General features: G+C 44.5%; 1 protein-coding gene across 8 annotated transcripts in view; it reads right to left on the bottom strand.

Moving 5' to 3' along the window:
• The window catches only part of ACACA (acetyl-CoA carboxylase alpha), a 280148-nt gene that overhangs the window by 162133 nt on the left and 100271 nt on the right, over nucleotides 1–17744 (bottom strand). For all 8 annotated transcript variants that reach the window (XM_087883446.1, XM_060693230.2, XM_087883447.1 and 5 more), the window contains 4 exons: nucleotides 16958–17071; nucleotides 12980–13093; nucleotides 10332–10421; nucleotides 4890–5008 (listed from right to left, as the gene is read on the bottom strand). In XM_087883446.1, coding sequence (XP_087739572.1) covers nucleotides 4890–5008; nucleotides 10332–10421; nucleotides 12980–13093; nucleotides 16958–17071 — 437 coding nt within the window. The remainder of the gene's footprint in view (nucleotides 1–4889; nucleotides 5009–10331; nucleotides 10422–12979; nucleotides 13094–16957; nucleotides 17072–17744) is intronic.

Genomic DNA, 17744 nt, shown 5'->3' with positions numbered 1-17744 from the left:
TTAAAAACTTCCAGTGTTGGAGCATTCGCAACTTCTGGAGGCAAGTTGTTCCACTGATTAATTGTTCTAACTGTCAGGAAATTTCTCCTTAGTTCTAAGTTGCTTCTCTCCTTAATTAGTTTCCATCAGTTGCTTCTTATCCTGCCTTCAGGTGCTTTGGAGAATAGCTCGACTCCCTTTTCTTTGGGGCAGTCCCTGAGATATTGGAACATGGCTATCATGTCTTCCCTAGTCCTTCTTTTCATCCATACCCAGTTCCAGCAACTGTTCTTTATATGTGATATGGATATCCTAATGGGATATGGATCACTGGATTTAAATCAGAGGTGTCTCCAACTTCGGCAACTTTTAAGACTTGTGGACATCAACTCCCAGAATTCCTCAGGCAGAATGACACCCCTAGTCCTTAAAGTTGCTGAAGTTGGAGACCCCTGATTTAAATGATAGAGAGCCAAATTCCCATTGAATGTGAGAAGCAGCTCTCCAAGAATAAAAGCAGTTTTTGACAATGGAACCAACGACCCAGTTTTCATTAAACTAGACATGCCCAGTTCCTGCAATTCTTCATATGTTTTAGCCTCCGGTCCCCTAATTCTTTTTCTTGCTCTTCTCTGCACTCTTTCTAGAGTCCCCTCATCTTTTTTACATCGTGGCGACCAAAATTTTCATAGAGATCCAGCTGTACCTGAAGCCAGAGGGAAATGTACAGGGTGATCCCACCCTCTTTGGATTATCTAGCCTAGCCAATGTTGAAAGCCCGCAAGGGATCATTCTTCCAAAAGAATTAAGACAACTCATCTCTCTCTGGTGGGGTTAAGGAAGGCTGGATCCAATCCTTTAATAGAACTTGATTTTTTCAACTTGGCTTGGCACAATAATCCAGATGCTGGGGAACATCAAAGCCTCTCTCAAAAGCTACGGCAAACAATGGGGAGGGGAGGGGGGGAAGAAGAGGATGGGGGGAGAGGCCAAAGGAGAGAGAGAGAGAGAGGAATGATATCAATGGATGGGAAGAGGGGAGGGGGGAAGGGGGAGGGCAAGAGTGCGTCGTTGGGTGGCCGACGGACCTCCAAAATAGCATGCAATTATTTGCAAATATTGTTGAGATGAAGAGAACAGATGAGACCAAATTCAATGGCCCATTTATATCACTGCAGAGAGATTTTTGTGCAGCTGAGCTTTGAGGACTCATTCATTTCAGGCAAAAGCAGATTTTTGAAGAGAGGAGGAGGAAAAGGGAAGGAGAGGGGGGGCGAACCCATTTCGTGAGATGTACTGATGGATTCTCAATGAAGCGAGACCAGGCCTCCTCAACCAATTCTCCCAAACATTAAACGAGGAGGAGGATGGAATAAAAGGCAAAGGATATTTGGGGAAAACAAAGGAAGAGGAGATGCCTTTCAAGAGGGCTGGTTGGGTCTTGTATGAGTGGGCTACCTCGTGGTGGATCAACAGTGACACCTAGTGGCCAGAGGCAAGCAAGACAGTGATGTACTCTACAACCTTTTGGTCACCATGGACCGGTTCCGTGGAGGGAGGATTTTCCACGGACCGGAGGGGACACGATTTCCCATTCTGCCTGCATCCCACAGATGGGGCTTCGTTTGTTTGCACTGCCCAGTTTCTGGCATGTTGCGGCCGCGTGCCAATCCAAGTACCGGGGGTTAGGGATCCCTGCTCTACACCACTCTGAAGCAGAAAGTCAAACTTTTTCAGCCCTTCCAAGGACTTCAGAAGAACTGCCAAAACTCTATTGTTCAAGAATAAAATGACAGAATCTTGAAAGCCAAATAGAGGTTCCTCTCCTTCGTCTTATATAGGTGGTCCTCGACTTATGACCACAATTGACCGGTCAACTAAGCTGAGCTGCTGACACCGCCGGGGAACACTGGAGCCTTCGCTGCTGAGCAGCTGATTGGCGGTTGGATCGGCCTCCTAGAATACCACCGATCAGCTGTTCTATGCGGCGGGGATTCACCACGGCCCGCGGATCGCTGCAATCGGGTGGCGGCAAACAGGCAGAGGCGATAGGTGGCGGCGATCCCCGCCACCTAGAACAGCTGATCAGCATCGCACCAACCCCCTCCCCCCCGCCGCAATATTCGCTCTATAATACACACAGACATTTCCACCCACTTGGGGGGGGAGCGCGTCTTATATTCCGAAAAATACGGTAATTCCCACAACACTCTCAAACTATTTAGTAAAGCTGTATTACCATCATTATTCTCATCTTCCTTATTACCTATCTTCTTATGACTATAACTTTCTTGCTTGCATCTTACGATTTAAATTGTTTAATTAGTTATCCTAGTATGATTTATGTTGATTGCTTATTTAGTATATCCATGAATATCACTAAGTGTTGTATCTAATGTTTTGTGATGAATGTATTTTTACAATGACTATGATAATGATCTACCTTGTTTCCCCCAAAATAAGACATCCCCTGATAATAAGCCCAATCGGGCTTTTGAGTGCATAGCAATAAGGCCAAACATTTATTTCAGGGTTCAAAAAAAATATAAGACAGGGTCTTATTTTCGGGGAAACACGGTATCACTATTTGTTGTATGTACACTGAGAGTTTACGCACTGGAGACAAATTCCTTGTGGGTCTAATCACACTTGGCCAATAAAGAATTCAGTTTAATTCAGTTCAGTTCAGTTCAGTTCAGTTCAGTTCAGTTCAGTTCAGTTCAGTTCAGTTCTGTTCTGTTCTGTTCTGTTCTGTTCTGTTCTGTTCTGTTCTATTCACAACCATCATCAAAATGGCCATAGCTTTGAATCATGACACATGATGCCTCAATTTGTAACTGCAAAAACTTACGACCCTAGCACTGGGCTCAATTATGGACACAGGTCAAGAACTACCTCTACATGACTTAAGAATTACCCAATAAAATGCTGTCGCTTATAAAAATAAACTTGTTCAATTTTTTAAGGATCCAGAGCGAGTGACACAACCAGCCCTCCCAATTTCTCACCATACAATCTAGGAAATCATCTTCACTTTTATGACTTTGTCATATACAGGTAGTCCTCGACTTACAACAGTTCATTTAATGGCCATTCAAAGTTACAACGTCACTCAAAAAAAATGACTTACGACCATTTCCCACACTTAAAACCACTGCAGCATCCCCATGGTCGCACGATCCAAATTCAGATGCTTGGTAACTGGTTTATATTTATGACGCTTGCAGTATCCAGAGGTCACGTGATTCCCTTTTGTGTCCTTTTGACCAGGAAAGTCAATGGGGGAAGCCAGATTCGCTTAACAACCATGTTATTAACTTAACAAACTCAATGATTCCCTTAACAACTGCAGCAAGGAAAGTCGTAAAATGGGGCAAAACTCACTTAACAAATGTTTCACTTGGCAGCATAAATTTTGGGCTCAATTATGGTCGTAACTCGAGGACTACCTGTAAACTGTGTTTCCATAGAAGGAGGTTTTCCTGGAAGGCTTTGTTAAAGTTGCAAAGCTGGAAAGATGCCAAAGGTTGTTCATTTGTTTGAGAACCTAGAATTTCTTTTACTTTCTTTCAATTTTTTTTTTTTAAGGAGGAAGGGTTTCAATACAGGTAGTCCTCGACTTACAGCAAGAAGAGCCTTGGTAGTACAATGGTCTAAGGCACCCTGTTATTAAGCTGGTTATTAAGACCAGCTGCCTGCAATTACTGCAGGTTCGAATCTCACCAAGGCTCAAGGTTGACTCAGCCTTCCATCCTTTCTAAGGTAGGTAAATTGAGGACCCAGTTTATGGGGGCAATAAGCTGACTTTGTATAAAAATACAAAAGTATGAAGGCTATTGCTTAGCGCATTGTAAGCCGCCCTGAGTCTCCGGAGAAGGGCGGCATATAAATCAAATTAAAAAAAAAAAATTCATTTAGTGACCATCTGAAGCAGGGGTGGGTTCTATTTACCTTTACTACCGGTTCGCAACGGGGCCGCGCACAAGCGCAGAAGCTTCTGCACATGCACAGAAGCATTTTCATGGGGTCAGGGTCAGGGGCGGAGCCTCCCACCGGTTTTACTATAGAACCGGGGGGCAACCTACCACTGATCTGAAGTTACAACAGCACTGAAAAAAAGTGACTTACGACATTTCACACTTACGATCGGTGCAACGTCCCCATGGTCATTTAATCAAAGTTCAGATGCTTGGCAACTGACTCCTATTTATGACGGTCCGGGGATCATGTGATCCCCTTTTGTGACCTTCTGACAAGCAAAGTCAAGGGGGAAGCCAAGATTCACTTAACAACCAGGTGACTTAACTTAACAACTGCAGCGATTCGCTTAACAACCAGTAGCAAGAAAGGTTGTAAAATGGGCCAAAAACTCATTTGATCCAATGTCTCCCTTAGCGTCAGAACTTTTGGGCTCAACTGTGGTCGTACGTCGAGGACTACCTGTATAAACCTGGTGCCTCTTTAGGCAGACCCCTTAGCAACCTGGGTGGATTGGTGTAGAAAGAAATTTCAAACCCTCATTCGCAAAATCTTCGGCTGCTAAGGAACTAAGGGACTACATTCAGATGTCAGCCGTTCCCCCCAAATTGGCCCAGTAGCCAATTTATGTTGCTGCACGTAAAGAGTCTTTCACACATAAGAGAGTCCACTGCAGAAGACAACTCGTAAAGTCAAATAAATAAATAAAACAATTTGAAAACCACTGACACATTATGAACCAGGAATAATGCCACATCTAACTCATGGTTTTCAACATGGGGGTCCACAACACGACGTAACACAGGGGATTAAAATTCTTACTTCCCAGCGTGCCCCCCACCCCCCAAGTCCAGGTGAAATCTTTTCAAATCCCCCCCCCCTTTGCCCCTTCTTCCAAATCCCTTAGAAATACCTTCATTTTAAAGTCTAACCTGTTTGGATGTGACGTCGGGAGCATAAACTGGAATTCCACCACGCACGTGTTGTCTTTCAACTGGCGATGTTGGACGCTGTTCAGCTCGTAGGCGATGTATGCCCTCCGAACATACACCTGGGGTGGAAAAGGAAACATGTCTGAAGGGCGCGTTGGGTGTTCAAACATCCTGTTCCTCGATGGAGGGTTAGACCCAGCTTAAGAGCACATCAGTTGTAATGGTATCTAGCAGAGGTCTCCAAATTTGGCCATTTTTAAGACTTGTGGATTTCAACTCCCAGAATTCCAGCTGGGGAATTCTGGGAGTTGAAGTCCAGAAGTCTTACAATGGCCAAGTTTGGAAATCCCTGGTATATAGGGATGACCTTGAAGGATGGTGGAGGGGGAGGGAGGGAAGGATTGCTGGCTAAAGAACAGTCAGATGAGAGAGTGTAGCCCACAGCTAGACAGTAGACAGGGCAAGAGGAACATTAGGGACCCTCCCTAGTTTCTCAGGCTGTATAGGGGACGGTGGGAGATTTGAACTTTTAGAGTTGCAAGGTTTTGTTAACTTAGCCTTACAATACAGGTAGTCTTCAACATACAACAATTCATTTAGTGACCATTCAATGGCACCGAAAAAAGTTACTCATGCCAGTGGTGGGTTTCAAATTTTTTTACTACCGGTTCTGTAGGCGTGGCTTGGTGTCCGTGGCTTGGTGGCCGTGGCAAGGGAAGGATACTGTAAAATCTCCATTCCCTCCCCACTCCAGGGGAAGGTTACTGCAAAATCCCCATTCCCTCCTGATCAGCTGGGACTTGGGAGGCAGAGAATAGATGGGGGCGGGGCCAGTCAGAGGTGGTATTTACCGGTTCTCCGAACTACTCAAAATTTCCGCTACCGGTTCTCCAGAACTGGTCAGAACCTGCTGAAACCCACCTCTGCTCATGACCGTTTTTCACACATGTGACCGTTGCTGCATCCCCATGGTCAAGTGATCAAAATTTGGACTTTGGCAAGTGTCTCATATTTATGATGGTTGCAAGGTCATGTGATCACCTCTGTTGGATTACAACAGGCCTGTCAAACTGGCAGCCCGCGAGCCGGATGCGTCACAAGCAGGCCACACCCACCCTGGCTCTGCAAAGGCAAAAATGTGGTGATACGTCATGCGACGCAATCGAATTGGACACCTGTGGAGTAGAAGACTTCCAAGGTCCATCCCAACTCTGTTATTGTTATTTTTTGTTAATTTGGGTCTGCCCGCTCCTAATCCAGCCCTTTAACCCCCTACTACAGGGCGTGCTCGATTTACATCAGTTCATTTAGTTACAACGGCACTGAAAAATGATTCATTTAATGACCATTCAAAGTTACAACGGCACTGAAAAGAGTGACTTGTGACCAATTTTCACACTTGCAGCATCCCCCATGGTCAAGTGATCAAAATTCAGACGTTTGGCAACCGATTTGTATTTATGACGGTTGCCATGTCCCAGGGATCTTGTGCTCCCCGTTTGCGACCTTCCGACGAGCAAAGTCAACGGGGAAGCCAGATTCACTTAACAACTGGGTGACTCACTTAACAACTGCGGTGATTCACTTAACCATGGTGGCAGGAAAGGTCGTAAAATGGAGCAAAATTCACTTAACCAATGTCTCACTTAGCAAAAGACGTTTTGGGCTCAATGGTGGTCATAAGTCGAGGACTACCTGTACGGCAGTTCTCATTAAGCATGATGTCTTCACAAGTGAAGGCAACAGTCAGCTATTTCAACAGCCAATATCTTTGCCCCCCCTTGAGAGTTTTTTGGCTCCCGTTTGAGGGCCTTCCAGTCAGCCGTACACCTTATGCCAGCTGGCCCCGTGGCTGTGTGCCGTACGAAGAAAAGCAGACAAAGGGGAAGACTTCTTCACACCTCAGCTACTGAGCCTAGAGAACCTGCTGTTAAAAGACGTGGTGATGACAGCCGAGAGGTGGAGTGTGACAAAAGAGGGAAAGGTGATTTGAGAATCAGCCTGAGCAGTGAGATTCTAGTCACTAATTTAATGCTGAGCCGCCTTGAACCCTGTATCCCCGTCACACGCTTCCTTCTCCCCCGCCCCCCTTAATTTCATTGTGTCGCACCAAGAGGTCACCTCTGAAAAGATCTCAGGTTGCTTCAAGGGCAGTGATGCCCGGATAACTCCTTTCAGGGAGACAAAAGTACTTTCCTTACATTTTTATAAGCTTCTGGTTTTTGTCGATCAGACATCTACAGGCCATAATATGTTATTTTTCTAGGGATTAAGGCATCTGGCTAGAAACTAGGAGATTGAGAGTTCTAGTTCCGCTTTAGGCATGAAAGCCAGCTGTATGACTTTGGTCCAATCCAGAGGTGGGTTTCAGCAGGTTCTGACCAGTTCTGGAGAACCGGCAGCGGGAATTTTGAGTAGTTCGGCGAACCGGTAGTAAAAATTCTGACCTGCCCTGCCCCCATCTATTCTCTGCCTCCCAAGTCCCAGCTGATCAGGAGGAAATGGGGATTTTACAGTATCCTTCCCCTGGAGTGGGGAGGGAATGGAGATTTTATAGTATCCTTCCCATCACGCCCACCAAGCCACACCCACAGAACCGGTAGTAAAAAATTTTGAAACCCACCACTAGTCCAATCACCAGGAGACTATGAATTTGAGTCCCGCTTTAGGCATGAAAGCCAGCTATATGACTTTGCTCCAATCACCAAGAGACTGAAAGTTCTAGTCCCGCCTTAGGCATGAAAGCTAGCTGTATGACTTTAGTCCAATCACCAGGAGATGGAGAGTTTGAGTCCCGCCTTAGGCATGAAAGCCAGCTGTATGACTTTGGTCCAATCACCAGGAGACTGTGAGTTTGAGTCCCGCCTTAAGCATGAAAGCCAGCTGTATGACTTTGGTCCAATCACCAGGAGACTGTGAATTTGAGTCCCGCCTTAAGCATGAAAGCCAGCTGTATGACTTTGGACCAATCACCAGGAGACTGAAAGTTTTAATCCCGCCTTAGGCATGAAAGCCAGCTGTATGACTTTGGTCCAATCACCAAGAGACTGAAAGTTCTAGTCCCGCCTTAGGCATGAAAGCTAGCTGTATGACTTTGGTCCAATCACCAGGAGATGGAGAGTTTGAGTCCCGCCTTAGGCATGAAAGCCAGCTGTATGACTTTGGACCAATCACCAGGAGACTGTGAATTTGAGTCCCGCCTTAAGCATGAAAGCCAGCTGTATGACTTTGGACCAATCACCAGGAGACTGAAAGTTTTAATCCCGCCTTAGGCATGAAAGCCAGCTGTATGACTTTGGTCCAATCACCAAGAGACTGAAAGTTCTAGTCCCACCTTAGGCATGAAAGCTAGCTGTATGACTTTGGTCCAATCACCAGGAGATGGAGAGTTTGAGTCCCGCCTTAGGCATGAAAGCCAGCTGTATGACTTTGGACCAATCACCAGGAGACTGTGAGTTTGAGTCCCGCCTTAGGCATGAAAGCCAGCTGTATGACTTTGGTCCAATCACCAGGAGACTGTGAGTTTGAGTCCCGCCTTAGGCATGAAAGCCAGCTGTATGACTTTGGTCCAATCACCAGGAGACTGTGAATTTGAGTCCCGCCTTAAGCATGAAAGCCAGCTGTATGACTTTGGACCAATCACCAGGAGACTGTGAGTTTGAGTCCCGCCTTAGGCATGAAAGCCAGCTGTATGACTTTGGACCAATCACCAGGAGACTATGAATTTGAGTCCCGCCTTAAGCATGAAAGCCAGCTGTATGACTTTGGACCAATCACCATGAGACTGAAAGTTCTAGTCCCGCCTTAGGCATGAAAGCTAGCTGTATGACTTTAGTCCAATCACCAGGAGATGGAGAGTTTGAGTCCCGCCTTAGGCATGAAAGCTAGCTGTATGACTTTGGACCAATCACCAGGAGACTGTGAGTTTGAGTCCCGCCTTAGGCATGAAAGCCAGCTGTATGACTTTGGTCCAATCACCAGGAGACTGTGAGTTTGAGTCCCGCCTTAAGCATGAAAGCCAGCTGTATGACTTTGGTCCAATCACCAGGAGACTGTGAATTTGAGTCCCGCTTTAGGCATGAAAGCCAGCTATATGACTTTGGTCCAATCACCAAGAGACTGAAAGTTCTAGTCCCGCCTTAGGCATGAAAGCTAGCTGTATGACTTTGGTCCAATCACCAGGAGACTGTGAGTTTGAGTCCCGCCTTAAGCATGAAAGCCAGCTGTATGACTTTGGACCAATCACCAGGAGACTATGAATTTGAGTCCCGCCTTAAGCATGAAAGCCAGCTGTATGACTTTGGACCAATCACCATGAGACTGAAAGTTCTAGTCCCGCCTTAGGCATGAAAGCTAGCTGTATGACTTTGGTCCAATCACCAGGAGATGGAGAGTTTGAGTCCCACCTTAGGCATGAAAGCTAGCTGTATGACTTTGGTCCAATCACCAGGAGACTGTGAGTTTGAGTCCCGCTTTAAGCATGAAAGCCAGCTGTATGACTTTGGTCCAATCACCAGGAGACTGTGAATTTGAGTCCCGCCTTAAGCATGAAAGCCAGCTGTATGACTTTGGACCAATCACCATGAGACTGAAAGTTTTAATCCCGCCTTAGGCATGAAAGCCAGCTGTATGACTTTGGACCAATCCCCAGGAGACTGTGAGTTTGAGTCCCGCCTTAAGCATGAAAGCCAGCTGTATGACTTTGGACCAATCACCATGAGACTGAAAGTTTTAATCCCGCCTTAGGCATGAAAGCCAGCTGTATGACTTTGGACCAATCCCCAGGAGACTGTGAGTTTGAGTCCCGCCTTAGGCATGAAAGCCAGCTGTATGACTTTGGACCAATCACCAGGAGACTGAAAGTTTTAATCCCGCCTTAGGCATGAAAGCCAGCTGTATGACTTTGGACCAATCACCAGGAGACTGAAAGTTCTAGTCCAGCCTTAGGCATAAAAGCCGGCTAGTTGATTTTGAGCCAATCACCAGGAGACAATGAGTTCTAGTCCTGCCTTAGGCATGAAAGCCAGCTGGGAAACTTTGGACCAGTTCAGCCCAACCTACCTTCCTACTTCATTGGGTGGGAAATAGGAGAAGGAAGGAATATTAGTTATGATCGCCACCTTGATTTATTTATAAAAATAATAAAGGCAGGATTAAATGCTGACTTTGTAAACCACTTAGAGAGGACTGTAAAGCACTATGAAGCTGTACATAAATCTAAGTGCTATTGCTATGGCTATTGCAGGCTAATTCTGCCCACTGCCAGGAGTTCGATCCTGACCAGCTCAAGGTTGACTCAGTCTTCCATCCTTCTGAGGTGGGTAAAATGAGGACCCAGATTGTTGGGGGTGGAGGGGGCATAGGCTGACTGTAAACCGCTTAGAGAGGGCTGTATAAAGCACTGTGAAGCGGTATATAAGTCGAAGTGCTATTGCTACTCACCTCCAGAGCTGCCATTCGCACCACCTGGTTGCTGTGGTAGAAGAAGTTGGGGAGCACATCGAAGATGGAAGTCTCGGAAAGGATAAGTTTCTGGGGGAGAGGAAAAGAGAAGATACGTTTTTTCTCCTTTTAACCACAGAATTTCAATTTATTTTTTTTTCTGCCTCAAAACCAGTGGCTGGGCCAACTGTTCACATAAGAAACGGCACAAGCAGATATAAAGGTTTTTCTTACGATCTTGTAAATGTTTGTTTATATCGATAATCCTCAACTCACAACCATTTGAAGCTACAAGGGCACTGACTTACAACCTATCCTCGTACTTACAACCGTTACAGCATCCCTAGGATCACCTGATCAGAATTGGGGAGCTTGGCAACTGGCATGCATCTACAACAGTTGCAGCATCCTGGGGTTGTGTGTGATCTTCCCAGCTGGCTCCAGACAAGGAAAGTCAATGGGGAAGCCAGATTCGCTTAAGGACTGTACGATTCGCTTAAGAACTGCAGGGATTCACTTAACAACCGTGAACAAAGTGATGGTAAAATCGGATGTGACTCACTTAACATTGTTTAGCAATGAAAATTCTGTTCCCAACTGTGGTCATAAGTCGAGGACTGCTTTATGTAAGCAAACATTTGCTTGTTTGTTTTAAAAAAAAACACCGTATATAATTCATTTTTGCTGCCAAGCCCTAGGAGATATGTGTTGTGGTCCGCCAGCAGCCTGCGGAGCTGGCAGCGGAGTCAGACAGCGATGAGGCTGAGGAAGAACATGGGCCAGTCCTGGAGGCTGGGGAAGGCCCGGATGAGGGCTCTGCGTCGGAGGCAGTGATGGGAGCAGGGCCATCAGGGAGTGATGTGCAGACTTCGGACCCTCCAGAGGCTGACAGCAGAGAGGCAGAGGAACAGGTGGAGCCTGTTCCTAGTGCACGTATGAGAAGAGCTGCCAGAAGGCAGGAGCAGATAAAGCAGAGAGGACGACTCAGGAGTAAGGCCAAGAGATGATTGGCCCCTCCCATAAAGCTTAAAAGACCAGCAATGGCTCTTGGCCTCTTTGCCGGAAAACAACCGTTGAGAGATTTGCTTCGTGTTTGGATGTATTTCTTTCTTGTCAGCGTCTTCTGTTCCTGAACTGTTGCCAAGAAAAGCCTTTGGCAGTTTGCCTAATTATCCCAAGGTCAGAGATAAACTGAAGAATAGTGTTTTGAGAAATTTGCTTTCGTTTAATTTGGAATACGTTAATTCTCAGCTGTTTTAATAAAATCTGTTTGTTTTTTGGAAGTGTGTTTCATTTAATAGTCACAACACTATGCTTATCTACAGAGCAGGATGTCCACTGCATCTCTGTCTGAGTGTCCGTACTGGATGCGCCTCTTCCCAATCGCCCTCTTTACAGGTAATCCTTGACTTATGACCAGAATTGAAACCAACACTTCTTTTGTTAAATGCGACAGTTGTTAAGCAGGGCTTGCCCCGTTTTATGACCTTTCTTGCCATGGTTGTTAAGTGAATCCCTGTGTCAACCCTGAAGTTGGCTGAACTGTGGCTATTTTCTTTTTGGTAGTTTTCTCTAGGGAAGTTTCTCTTCTCACAGCTTCCCCATGGACTTTGCTTATCAGAAGGTTTCAAAAGGAGATCTCGTGACCCAGGGACACTGCGACCGTCATAAATGTGGTCTGTTGTCAAGCATCCAAATGTAAGTCACGTAACCATGGGGATGCTGAAACGGTCATAAGTTGGCTGAGCCTTCCATCCTTTCGAGGTAGGTAAAATGAGGACCCGGATTGTGGGGGCAATAAGCTGACTTTGTATAAAAAAGAACACCGCTTGGGGGGGGGGGCGAAAGCCCTACTAATCAGGTATATACAAAAGTATGAAGGCTATTGCTTAACGCACTGTAAGCCGCCCTGTCTCCGGAGAAGGGCGGCATATAAATCAAACCAATAAATAAATAAATGTGAAAAATGGCCACAAGTCACTTTTTTCAGTGTCATAACTTCGAATGGTGACTAGAATAGAATAGAATAGAATTCTTTATTGGCCAAGTGTGATTGGGCACACAAGGAATTTGTCTTGGTGCGTATGCTCTCAGTGTACATAAAAAGACAAGATACATTCGTCAAGAATCATAAGGTACAACACTCAATGATAGTCATAGGAAACAGTATCAATATAAATCATAAGGATACCAGCAACAAGGTTACAGTCATACAGTCATAAGTGGAAGGAGATGGGTGGTGGGAACGATGAGAAGATTAATAGTAGTGCAGACTTAGTAAACAGTTTGACAGTGTTGAGGGAATTATTAGTTTAGCAGAGTGATGGAGTTCAGGAAAAAACAGTTCTTGTGTCTAGATGTTCTGGTGTGCAGTGCTCTATAGCATCGTTTTGAGGGTAGGATTTGAAACAGTTTATGTCCAGGATGTGAGGGGTCTGTAAATATTTTCACAGCCTTCTTTTTGACTCATGCAGTATACAGGTCCTCAATGGAAGGCAGGTTGGTAGTAATTGTTTTAAGTGAACTAAGTGAACTGTTGTAAGTTGAGTATACCTGTATACCTTTTTTTACCTGTAGGATTTCTGAAAAATAATCACAAAAATGCTTGATTTTTACAATTCGACCCAAAGCTCCATCATCTTCCTTACCTGCAGATTCTCAATGCAGAACTGGTGTCCGTACATGTCGATGGCCGAGAGGAAGATGGATTCCACCTGATTGTGACGGAGTTCATAGGAAGGCAGGTGGGAAGCAATGAGCACCTAAAGCAGGAAACAAAAAGTTGCAGGTTGTACGAATGTTACTCAGGGACTGGAAAGTGTGAAACTGAGGAATTTCAAAGTTGGGATTCAGGATCAGGCCTGGTTTTAATTCAAAGCCTTTATGGTCATTGTACATCATGAATAATATAAAGAATAATAAAGCTATGGGGTGGCACAGAAGGCCTTGGGGAAGATATTTGGATGTCACGAGGTGTCTATTCCTGCAAAGATTAGAATTGTACAGGTAGCAGCCCAACTTCCCAAGCCAAAAGTTGGACTTTTTTAAGAAGCAACATCGAAAGAGTATTGATGCTTTTTAACTTTAGCGCTGGGAGAAAATTCTTGGATAGCCAAAAAAGAAAACAAATGGATTTTCAAACAAATGAACCCATGAGCACAAATAACCAGGCTCAAATTGTCCTACCTTGGACACATTATACAAAAATCTAGGTGCCTCATTTCTTCGGCCTCTAATTACAGGTAGCCCTCAATTTATGACCCTCATCGAGCCCAAAATTTCTGTTGTAAATTTCTGTTGCAACCGTCGTAAAGATCAGTCAGTTGCCAAACATCTGAATTTTGATCATGGCACCATGGGGATGTTGCAATGGTCACAAGTCACTTTTTTCAGTGCCGCTGTAATTTCGAACGGTCACTAAATGAACTGTTGTAAATCAAGGACTACCTACATTAGGATTAAAAAAAAAAACACGAAAATGCATGTTTGCCTCCTTTTCTTTTTCTTTCCTTCTTTTTTTCCCTTGCTTTCCAATTTCTAGAATGGAAACGAAAAGAACGACGGGATTTTTTTTTAAAAAAAGGAAGCTTCCACCGGGGTAGAATTATTGAGAGACAATTAGATTCATCTCTTTCCCCGCATCCACGCTATTTTAATTATACAGAAAAGTCGCTAGCAGTGGAGAGCTCTCCAGGTACAGAGTTGGCATTTAAATTGGAATGCGAAAGGGGAAAGTTAAGAAAGGGGCAGGGGGAAAAAAAACACACAAATCAAGGTTTTATTTGAATCTGGAAAAGAAAGGAAAAATTCAACCGCCCTGGGGGGAGCCATTAACGAAGACCTCTGCTTCTTCTTACAGTGAGTTGGGGTTTTCTTGCCGAAGTTGAAGCAATATGTTTTGTCTTCTGCTCCTGTGATTTGTACTACCTGTTTCCCTGAAAATAAGACCCTGTCTTATATTTTTGCCACCAAAAAAAAAGGCACCAGGTCTTATTTTCAGGGGATGTCATCCACTGACTCACGACACTTGAAAATGCATCCTTTTCGCTGTCAGAGGCCTTCAGGAACTTCTTCTGCAGCTGGCGAGGCCAACAAGGCTTTCCTGAAGGCAGTGGTGGGATTCAAATAATTTAACAACTGGTTCTCTGCCCTAATGATTTCTTCCAACAACCAGTTCGCCAAACTGCTCAGAAAGTTAACAACTGGTTCTCCCCAAGTGGTGCAAACTGGCTGAATCCCACCACTGCCTGAAGGCCTCTGCAGCCGATAACAGAGCTCTGGACCGATCTGCAGAAGAAATGGGCCAGCGAGGCAAGTGTCGGGGTGTGTGAGGCTTGGCTGCAACTGTCCGAAGGTAAGTAGTAGGGCAGCTCCACCACCACATCCCAATCCCAGCTTAATTTTTACTCATGTACCCTGGAGTGGACGGGGTCTTAATTAGGGCTTATTTGGGGGGTAGGGCTTATATTGGGCACATGTGTAAAAATCAAGCTAGGGCTTACTTTCGGGGTAGGTCGTATTTTCGGGGAAACACCGTATGTCTTTCAGACCAGTCCCAGGGCACACAGGTTGCCAGTTGGGTGCCAGAAAATGACACTGGGCGAAATAGGACACAGTGTTGTGGCTCCGTTACCTGAGCCTGTGTCATCGGCAGGAGAGGACTCCGAGAGTGAAGGAGAGGAGTTGGCAAGGCCTCCCTCTCCAGGACCCTCCTCTTTGGCAATGCCTTCGGTGTCCGCCGAAGGGCAAGAGATAGGGCCGGGCCCAAGCACGTCCATGCAGCCACAGGTGGACAGTGATGAGGGAAATGAGTCTTGGCTGGATCCTCGACAGCATCACAGAGATAAGCGCGCGCAACAGAAGAAAAGGCGTGCCAGAGATTAGGCTGAGTCACTGGACCACACCCCACAGGGTATAAAAGGGAGCGTGGTGGCCAGTCAAGCCTTGTGACGAACAAAGCTGAAAGCTTCCATGCCATTCTGCATTGCCGGACTTTTGCTATAGACTTTGCTGGATTATATTTGGACTTGATTGACTCTGTAATTATTGAGCATTTTACTTTGATGTACCAGAAGCGGAGAGAAGTTATCTCTTCCCTTCGTGAGTAATAAACTCTTGGCAGGCAGCCACTAGGTTGCTGCCAAGTTCCGTTATCATAAGGAAAAGGATTTTGTCGGCTGGTTTGGTATTTAACTCTTGGACGTCTGTTGGTGTGTGTGCGTGTGGGACGGGGACAGAACACACTGCCCCAGAGAAACAAGGGGGAAGTTGAGTAATTGAATCTCTTCATCAGATGCTCCTGAACATGAGATGTTCTTTTCCTACTGTCCTAGCTTAAGGTCATCAGGCCACCAGGCTATAGAGCCACAAGAAACTTATGGGAAGATCAGGAGAAGGGATGTGACAAGAACTGATTTACAACCATGCGTTCAAAGTTAAAACAGCACTGAAAAAAAGTGACTCATGGCTGTTTTCACACTTATGGCCGTCTCAGCATCTCCATGGTGACATCATCAAAATTCAGACGCTTGGTATTTCAAGACATGGGATAAATTTTATGATTGGTTAGAAAAGAAATATGAATAAGGATATAGAAATAAAATAGATAGAGAATAGATGGGAGAAAACAATTAGAAAAATAGATACCTAGATGATGTCAAGTAAAAGGAGAAAGGGGAGGGGGGGCTAAAAGGGAAAAAGTGAGATATTATAAAAATGTACACAAATGATGAAATAAAAGTAAATAATAATTGAATAAGAAATTGAAATGAGAATAAAGATAATTAGAAAATCGGGGCTGCTCGAATACCACTTTAGATTGAACTTTAAAGGGAAACAACAGGAGAGAGGGGAAGGAGTAGAGAGAGAGAGAGGAAGGGAGAAGAGAGGAGAAGAGAGAAGAGGAGAGGAGAAAGAAGAAAGGGAAAAGGAGAGGAAGAAAAGGGAGGGGAAAGAGGAGTAGAGGAGAAGGTTAGAAGGGGGGAAGAAGAGAGGAGTGGGGGAAGAGAAGGGAAAGTAGGAAAGAGAAGGAGAGAAAGAACGAAGGAAGTAGGAGGAGAGAGAGGAAGGAAGAGAAGGGGAGGAGAAGAAGAAAGGTTGGAGTAAAGGTAAAGGGTAAAAGAGCAGCCCCGAAAAAGTAAAAATGAAAAATGAAAGTTAAAAGAAAAGATGAATGAAAAATGATGGAAATGACTGTACATGTAAATGTGTTTATGAGAAATAAAAATAAAAAACTTTATTAAAAAAAAATTCAGACGCTTGGCAACTGATTCATATTGATGACGGTTGTTGTGTCTCGGGATCATGGGATCACGTTTTGTGACCTTCTGATAAGCAAAAGTCAACGGGGAAGCCAGATTCACTTAACAACCATGTTATTAAACTTAACAGCTGCAGGGTTAGGGTTTAACTGCTGTTAAGCAACTGGACTTTGTTTTTCTTTGAAGACATTTCGCTTCTCATCCAAGAAGCTTCTTCAGCTCTGACTGGATGGTGGGGAATGGAAGCGAAATGTCTTCAAAGAAAAAGAAGAAAGTACAGTCACCTCCTAAAAAAGCACCTTCAGGAGAATTATGATCTGGATGACTGAGAACCTCCATAGACATTCACCCTTATTTATCTGTTACCTGGCGAGCTCGTAAGGCCACTCTGGCGTTGGTGGTCTTACTCAATTGGGTCAGTTCCGTCAGAATGTTGATCAGCTCATCCGTCAATGTTGGATCCCGGCCACACAACTGATCCTACCAAGAAAACAAAGAAACTCTTAATAACGAAAGAAGATTAACAAAGTAGAAATAAATACATATATAGATAGATAGATATAAGCATAGATACTATAAGTAATATTACCATTGGACTGTACTTGACTATAGATTAAAATATAGAGAGTGACAAGTGTATAGAGTGCTAAGGGATAATTATGAGGATAACGGTTATTAACGAAGACGTACAAGATTATGTATATTTAAAAGAGACTACATTGTACAATTATGAGAATAATGGTTATAATCATGGTATATAATACTATGTATACTTAAAAGAGACTTGATACAGACAGTACACTCTCGTTGCAAAAATGGAAACGTGATGTAAAATAAAGGAAAATGTATAATAAAAAACAATATATATAATTTATATAATATATATAAAAAGAAAAAGAAAACAAAGAAACTCTTGTTTTCCCTAAAGGAATTTGAAAGCCAGATTCACTTAACAACTGCCATGATTAATAATGGTGGCAAGGAAGGTCGTAAGATGGGGGGCAAAACTCACTTAACCGCTGTCTTGCTCTAACAACAGAAATTTGGGGCTCAACTGTGGTCGTAAGTGGAGGAATAGCTGTAAGTCACTCCAATAGAAGTGACTCTAGATTCAATCTGTAGCAGCTCTTCCACCAGACTTATGGAAAACGGC

Source organism: Pantherophis guttatus, chromosome 1, assembly GCF_059756535.1.
Source record: "Pantherophis guttatus breed Tessera chromosome 1, ASM5975653v1, whole genome shotgun sequence".
Lineage (NCBI taxonomy): Eukaryota > Metazoa > Chordata > Lepidosauria > Squamata > Colubridae > Pantherophis > Pantherophis guttatus.
Note: the sequence above shows the minus strand (reverse complement) of the source record. Positions and strands in the feature narration are given on the sequence as shown.